The 8956-nt window shown below is 37.5% G+C and overlaps 1 protein-coding gene across 1 annotated transcript in view; it reads left to right on the plus strand.

Moving 5' to 3' along the window:
- Window positions 1-8956, plus strand: part of xpo5 (exportin 5) — a 90088-nt gene that overhangs the window by 21236 nt on the left and 59896 nt on the right. The window contains exon 8 of the mRNA XM_016553214.1: window positions 8149-8225. Coding sequence (XP_016408700.1) covers window positions 8149-8225 — 77 coding nt within the window. The remainder of the gene's footprint in view (window positions 1-8148; window positions 8226-8956) is intronic.

The following is an 8956-nucleotide window of genomic DNA, read 5'->3' on the forward strand; positions in this document are numbered from 1 at the left end:
AGACTGTAAGTACGTTTTTTTATATTTAAAGAGTTTTTATATTTTATATTTTTTTATGATTCAAACGCGAGTTTTGAGCAGTGTAGAGTAGCGCTTGTTGTTTGTCATTTCTCCGATCACAAATGCAGACATGGTTTTATGTTTGCGCGGTGCGATGCAAGTCAATGCGTAAAAATACAGTATAAGTCATTATAATCAGTAATTATGTCCCCACTGGATGAAACAAAAGCTTAGTTTATAATGGGTTTTTTAAAGGGGTCATATGATGTTGCTAAAAAGAACACTATTTTGTGTATTTGGTGTAATGAAATGTGTTTATGCGGTTTAAGGTTGAAAAAACACTATTTTCCACATACTGTACATTATTGTTTCTCCTCTATGCCCCGCCTTTCTGAAACGCGTCGATTTTTACAAAGCTAATCGTTCTGAAAAGCGAGGTGTGCTCTGATTGGCCAGCTATCCAGTGCGTTGTGATTGGCCGAATACCTCAAGCGTGTTCCAAAGAGAAAGGAAAAATTGAAATCGCATCATATGACCCCGTTAATGTTTTTGTCTCGTCGCTCCATCTCAGTATGGTAAGGGGCGCAACATTTCCGTCACACGCTTGAGGTATTCGGCCTATCACAACGCACTGGATAGCTGGCCAATCAGAACACACCTCAAATCATCAGTTCTTATTCTGCTGGATCTATCTGCCACTTTTGACACTGTGAATCATCAGATTCTCCTGTCAACCATCACAAGATCTGCACTCCACTGGTTTGAATCTTATCTCACAGGTAGGTCTTTCAGGGTTTCCTGGGGATCAGTTATTGGACCCCTCCTCTTCACCATATACACTACATCACTGGGACCCATTATACAAGCACATGGTTTCTTTTACCATTGCTATACTGATGACACACAGCTCTATCATTCATTTCAACCAAACAATCCAATAGTAGCTGCATGGATTTCAGGCTGCCTGGCAAACATTTCGGCATGGATGAAGGAATACCTGCAGCTCAACCTGGCAAAGACTGAGCTTCTCGTTTTCCCTGCCACTCCGACTCTACAGCATGATTTCATCATCCTGCTAGGTTCATCAAAAATTATTCTTTGGTGACCAGCTGATCTTCAAGGACCATATTGTAAAGACCGATCAGGCAGGTTTGCATTGCACAACATCAGGAGGATCAGGTCCTTCCAAACAGAGCATGCTGCACAACTTCTTGCCAAGACCCTTGTCATTTCTAGGCTGGATTATTGCAATGCTCTTCTGGCTGAACTTCCATCATGCGCAATCAAACCTCGACAAATAATTCCAAATGCAGCGGCATGACTGGTCTTCCATGAGCCCAAAAGGGCCCACTTCACTCCTCTATTTATCTCCCTGCACTGACTACCGGTTGCGTCTCCCATCAAGTTCAAGACATTGATGTTTGCATACAGAACAGCCACAGGCTCAGCACCCTTGTACTTCCTCCTCACTCTTACGAATCTAAATCCCCTCCACCTCCGGAAGCCTGAGATCTGTAAGCGATGCATCGTGGTAACATCACAGAGAGGCATTTTTGTTCACCTTTCCTGGCTGGTGAAATTATCTTCCCACAATCGCAGTAATTAACAGAACACCCAACACGTTATCTGACAGCAACACTAATTTAATACCATACCCGACCCATTTGACATAAAAACTGGGACCCGAACTGCACCTGCATTAAATCTCCTACATGAGGTAGACAAAACTAATTTATTAAAACTTTTATTCAAATTGTGAATAGATTAAATACAGAAAGCAAGCAAATAGCACTCCCTTTAATATAATCACTACAGCTGTCAATCAGTGGCAGCGCGATTGGCTACATTGCTCAGCGTGTACTGGACAGAGTCGAAACTGTCTTGGTTATTGGACCCGCAACCCACCCGTGCTGGTCACCGTCCGGCCCGCACCACACCCTACACATAAATATTATTCCAACCGTTACATAAAATATTAGCGATTCACCTGCATGTACCTGCCCGCATGCAGGACTCTGTCTTCCCCCTTGTAGACAACATAATAGACAACTCTGGCCCCGGAGAGTGATTGTAAATTAAGTTTACATGAAATATGTTTGAAATTTAATTCTGCATCTTCTGAGATTTCATTGTAATCCTTCTCATAAAGTCACTGAATTAACCATTAACTGTTCACCTGATTGCATTGCCGTCTGCGTGTGATGTTGAGAGCATTGTTGAGAGAGAACAATAATGTATTGGAAACACACCGCCTACCTGACTCTGCCTGAGAGGTAAGGCAAAATACACTTACCCGAGATGATTTTTTTTAAATCTCTGAAATGTATGATAGTATTCTTGAAAACAATCTTTGGTAACACTTTATTTTAAAGGGGTCATATGATGCTGCTAAAAAGAACATTATTTTGTGTATTTGGTGTAATGAAATGTGTTTATGCGGTTTAAAGTTAAAAAAACACATTATTTTCCACATACTGTACATTATTGTTTCTCCTCTATGCCCCGCCTTTTATGACCCCTTTAAGGTGTCCTTGTTACACGTTATATGTACTTACTATTATATTAACAATAAATTAAGTAACTCTAATCCTAACCCTAACCATATAGTAAGTACATGTAGTTAATTAATATTACTCAGTACTTAAATGTATAATTACACTGTAACAGGGACACCTTAAAGTGTAACTCAATATTTTAATGTATTATTTAATAAAATATTAGTTAATTATCAAAGAAAGAAAAAATGTATAGCTATAATCAGTCCCTCCAGGATTTCGCGGGACTTATCAAAGAAAGAAAAAATTAATAGCTATAATCAGTCCCTCCAGGGTTTCGCAGGAGTTTTTTCTGATTTTTGCGGCCTAAAATGACTGATTTTGCTGCAGCTTTTCTCAAAATTTGCGGTGATATTTGCGGCATTTCTTATTGTTTTGCAGTGAAAATATACCACAGACAACATTCTGCTAACATTATGACTTTTCTGACTTCGAGAACCATTGTAGGGCTCCAGACTAAAATTTGAGGACACCAGTGCCATTAAGTTCTACAGAAGGTGGCACCAGCACATGACAGTAAAGCACTCACCCTAATCGCACATGTACATCTCGGAGATGTCTGTTTGATGTCTGCATTTACATATGCAAGATGTATTTTTTAGTGTTTGCTCATCTGCAATACGTCAGACGTTTCTTGTCAGATGTCAAATAGACATTTATTAGAATGCATGTAAAACTGCTTCCAAGACGTTTATCAGATTACACAGCAGATGTTTCCCAGATCTTTAGCAGACGTCTTACAGATGTACTTGTGCTGTCTAGGTAGTGGAGATGCAGATAAAATTAACTTTTATTACTGTCATTCATAATGTCTAAATATAATTTAATAAATACAAAAAATATATATTAGGGAGTGGAAATGGCTAATAAGCCTATAAGTACTTCTCTGCAGCCATCTACTAGTGGTAATTTAATGTCTTTTTTATTTTTAAATAAGTGTTTGCTTTCCTACATCATGAAACTTTTAGTTTTATAAATGGGGGCAACCTATGAAGGATGAACAAATAATGTCATCACACTTAAAATAACTTTCAAATTCGGTAATACCAAAGACTATAGAATACCTAATGCCTTAAAGGGACTTTGGTAATACTTAAAGCTTTGAAGTGCTGGGAAAAGTTGTCAGGCATTTAAAAACACTCGAAAATATTAGACCATTTCTGCCACAAGTTGTTCCTGTAGTTTTACTACGTTAAATCCATGGTGAATGGTGGTGATTTGTGTTTATTGAACAATGTTTTTCCTGGTTTCCACATCAGTGGTGTTTGTTCTGATATCAGCTTTAGCAGAATTCTGCGCCGAATTTGAATGCTTTTTACAAGATTTCACAGAGATGTTATTGATTCTGCGGCGAATTCGACTGCTTTCTTCACTGTATCTCCCAGCGCTGCGTATAACGGTGTCACGTGATCGAGATCAGCCCGCGGCTCCGGCCCGAGCAGATAAACGGTCTACGCTGCGAGTAGCGCAGATTCGTTCCGCTTTCGGTTTGTTTGTCCAATGTAGCTCTTGTAAATCGGTCATGATGAGAACGCAAGGCTGTTCATTCCATTTTTGGAACCTTTCTTTGACTGAATGCGCATTGCGATGAAGTCACGAGACGCGTCTAAGCCCAAAATCTGCGGAAAATCTGTGGCAATTACGAAAATTTGCGAGCTCTTGCGGAAATTGTGGAGTTTGCTTGATTTTGCGATAAATTCAGCGATCGCAGAATCGCAAAATCCTGGAGGGACTGCATAATATGGACTATTGCTGTGATACTGTGATACTCAGATACTGTGATTTCCTTCTCACATTGCTGATTTCACCATTAACTCTTCATCTGAACAGTTTATGTGCTGTATATGTGATCATTGTAATCCTTGACCATCAAAACATAGGGGTAGACATCGCCTTTTCTGTGTTATCATGTTTGGTTCAGGAGATATGACACAAAATACATAATTTGGTTATGGCGGAATGTAAAATGGTGGCCATGGCAACCACGAGGTGTTTTTTGTGATGGCTCCATTTCTGAAAATGTTTAGGGCCGCAAACTATACAAGTGTACCAAGTTTCATGCTTTTATGAAAAAGTGAACATTATTTTCACATCACCTGGACTAATAGCTTAATCACAAAAAATACTGTAATTATATTCCATTACTCCTCCTTCAATAATACATGTCTACATTAATAATATAATAAAATTTGACACACCCACATATCGTGACAAAATACCATGGTGTAGTTAGTGCTACAACAGTAAATTAATGGTTAATGATGGCGATTTGTAGATTAAAAAGTCTTCTGACTATATCGTTGCGCACAGTGTTTCTGCTGTTTGCCAGCGCTGTTTCATCTGGCTGTAAACAGTTATTTGTGTTCCTCGCTGAATTCAAGTGCTTCACACTGGATCTCACAGCGCTGTTCAGTGTCGTGTGAGCGAGACTCATCAGCGAGTGAACAGCGAATTAGAACTTTGATTCGAGTGGATAAAAGCTCCGAGTAGCGCGCTTCATATGACTAGCGCTCTTTCGTTCCGCCTTTGCCGCTTAAACATTATATCGAACATTTATCGAACTCTTGTTATCGTTTATCGAGGAAATTTATATCGCGCGATAATTATCGTTAACGATTTATCGCCCTGCCCTAACCTCAGCGTCTGAACTGTCATTGCGATCCATTGTTTTCCTATTGTTTAAATTGACTGCGCTTGCTCAGTTACGTCACTTCCAGTTTGGCATTTTTCAGATGCGGAAGTAAAATTTTCTAAAAAATGACCCCAAAAGGCTCAGTAGCATATGTATAAGTATATTTTAAAGTCTAGTAACCTACATTATTTTTCTAAACATTGACCCACTGATATTTATATTTATTTTAAGGAAAAATGACTGATAAATAATTCAAAAACGTAAAATGTTTGTCATGTTCTGACCATAAAGAGTAGTTTAAAACCACAAATAACTGTCTGGTTTCTACAATGTTCACTTTGGAGCAAAAATCTGCATTTAAACTTTTTTGGGGGGCCAAATCGCCCAGCACTAATTCCTACTCTTCGAGAATATACAGAGGAATATTCCTTTTTGGGAAATAGTGTTGAAATATCTTAGGAAGTGGTTGGGATATAACCTCCTGCTTTCACCTAGCTGAAGGGTCTTTTAGGAGACAAAACTAAGATTCCTCAGAATAATAAAAATGACCCTGGTTACCAGTGACGCCTGCAGGTGTACGGCTGTACGCACTGTGCGTACCATGAGCGCTCAGACTGTCCTGAGATTCGCCCCGCAAACATTTCAGCAGTTATTATGTGTGTCCCGTGTTTCTGTCGACTGAACCAGCCATGCCATTAATTATAAATTTACGTTCTAACTGCTCTCTCTCTGTTTCACCGTTAGTAGCCAGATCTCATGAAAATGTGTAGGCCTATCAGTAGCACGATTTTCTGCCCGCCAAATTCAATTTCTGTGTATAAATATTACGCCAAATAGAAACAAAATATCGCGCTATGAGATCTGGTTAGCCTACAACAATTAATTTTCACAATAAAAACAAAACATTGCGCTTTTGTAAAATAAAGAAAACAAATAGGGTAAGCTTTCAGCCTTCTCGGTTTCCTTGAATTTGTATCACAAAAATTAAACTGAATCTGTGTAGACTTGTCATGCAGTTTTTTTTAATTTGGTTTTGTTTATATGTTCGTTATTTAAGTGAAATATATTTGTTTAGGACTGTTTATTTTCTTCCTTTTATATATGCGGTTTTATTCTGTTTTTCTCCCTACACAAGCGCTGCAGGTGCGTGATGTGACTATGTGTGGATCCTTATAGTTCTGATATTTGTGCTGCAATTTGCTCATGCACTAACTTTTAATTTAATTTAGGAGAGGTAACTTTAAGAAAATTAAGATGTGTCGTCAGAACACATTTGCACCTGCAGATTTTATGTTTTTCTTTTTTTCAATCATGAATATGTACTTTAGAGCCCTGCATTTCAGCCCATAAGGAGATATTTGAATTACTTATTAATGAGTCAGTTTCGCAAAGATGAAGTTGGCGATCTTGACTCGCCATCTCCTCTTGGACGTGCCTTTAGAGAGAAATGCATATTTACAGATTACATATTGAAAGAGTTTTTGTTTTCGATTTGAATGATTTCGTTTTAAAGTAGTAATTTAAAGATTTCAATATATATATATTTCCATAGAGTTTCAGGTCATTTTTGTGAAGCGCTCCTGCTCAAGACAGAAACGGCAGAAAGCGCATCCTGTTTGTTTTCTTTATTTTACAAAAGCACAATGTTTTGTTGATATTGTGAGTTCACACAAGTAAAAGTAGACACTTTACAGTTCCGAGTGATGTATTAATTTGACCTTTATGAGCAAAAATGACTGCATATTTTAAGTTGTTTCTACTGTAAGGAAAAAATGCAAGTTATTGTGAAATGCATTTATCTAGGTTAAACGTTTAAACTAGCATTGTGATATTGAACTGTTTAATATCTATAGATTTTATTTTAGTGAAGTCGTGATGAATTTCGAAGGCTAAATTGATCCAACATAGGCTATGATCAACTCACTGTCTGCTGCTGGTCATTACTTAAAAAAATAAATAAACCACATTTAACGATTTTCTAAATTGACTTGATAAAAAACAAAATGAATTATCACTTTTCCATATGCAAAACTGAACCATTTTAATAGCTGAAACAGTAGTATAGGCTGTTTTGGGAGAAGAGGAAAAAAAAGACTGACTCGGGCCAAGAATTCTGATAAGCTGTAGGACAAGGGCCGGGCTAGGGCCTATATTTGAGCCCCGTGCAGGATTCTAATCCACTTCATCAACGCTGATTTGTTCTCTGTTGTTTTCATCTATGAGCATGTTCATGATAGATGTATTTTACCTTTTTTTTGTTTTGTTTAAAACGTGTGACACATTCGTTCTGCTCTCAATGATCATTTGGTCCTCAGGACAAAAAAAAAAATCTCTGTGCGTACTCTCGGAAGAAATCCTGCAGGCGCCCCTGCTGGTTACTGTAGGTATAGTCACAGCAGCACGACAGATACTTAGATGCTGGGAGGATACACAATCTCCTACAATTAGTATGTGGTTTGAATCAATGATTGAGAGTGCCTCATATGAAAAAAAAAATGTTAGCAAGACTGAATGGAAATCACACAGATACAGACAGTTGTGAGAAATGTATTATGTCTGTTTTTTTTTCAATTCATTCATCCTGCTGTGTTTTATTTCTCTCTGCTTTTTTAAATTATTTTATTGTGCCTGTTGTGTTAACCTCTGAGTTTGTCATGTATAGGGAAACTCAATAAAAACTTAATTTTCAATTGTTGGCTGCATTATTTATTAAGACTTTCTTTATTAGCAAATAAAAAGCATCAATTCATCATCGCATTTTTTCTTGCAGTAAAATGTGACAGAATTGACTTTAACAGGATGAATAGAACTTATTGAAGGCTCATTTAAATAGGCCGTAAAAATCATATAAAGCTTGACTGCTGTTATTGAAAGAACTTGCCAATGGTGCAAAATAGACAACCAATAAAGAGCAACACTGGTGTGTGAAGTTTTGACTGCACCTGTTCTGTACTTCCACAGGGAAAGTTAGAGGAGAGGAAGCCATTTATGGTACTCTTTGATGAAGTTGCCATGAACTACATCCTGTCTGCTGCACAGTGAGTAAACGTCTTGCTCTAAATCAGGGTTCCTAAATCCGGAGGGGCACTGTCTTCTAGGTTTTAGCTCAATCCCAGATCAAACTCACTTGAAATTTTTTAGTAACTCTGAAGTCCTTGTCTGCGTCCAAAATCTGAAAAAAAAGCTTACTCTGCATGTGACATTAGAAAGGCAACAAAGCATGTCCAAATCCAATGATTGTGTCACATCCTGTGATGTACCTTAATCTGATCATTTTTTGAAGGCAGCATAGATGTATCTTTCACTGCCTGTAATGTCCCACTTTCCTGTGCATTCCATTCTGTGACAGTTGCGAATGAATGAATGAATAAATTGTGTGGCATCTGAAACTTGTGATAGGTATTCAGTTGTGTGTAAATGTTTTTGATTAACTTTTTTCCAGTTTTGATGTATTTCTAGCAAGAAATTAGTATAGTAATAATTAAATATTAACGATTATATTAATATTAATATTAATATTCACCATAGAAGAGAAAACACTCAATCTGCCCTGATCTGATGTTTCCAGCACATGTAGATTATATTATGCCAAATTACTGTATTATATTACTTAGATGTATATTTTGCTTCTGTAAATATGTCTAATCCCTTATTTTAATTTCTAGTAGGGATGCACTGATACCACTTTTTTCAGTACTCGCCCGATACCGATACTTTTATTTTTGGTACTTGCCGATATCGAGTTCCGATACCAATATTTTTATTGCAT

The sequence above is a fragment of the Sinocyclocheilus rhinocerous genome, unplaced genomic scaffold, assembly GCF_001515625.1.
Source record: "Sinocyclocheilus rhinocerous isolate Xijiao unplaced genomic scaffold, SAMN03320098_v1.1 scaffold3180, whole genome shotgun sequence".
Classification (NCBI taxonomy): Eukaryota; Metazoa; Chordata; class Actinopteri; order Cypriniformes; family Cyprinidae; genus Sinocyclocheilus; species Sinocyclocheilus rhinocerous.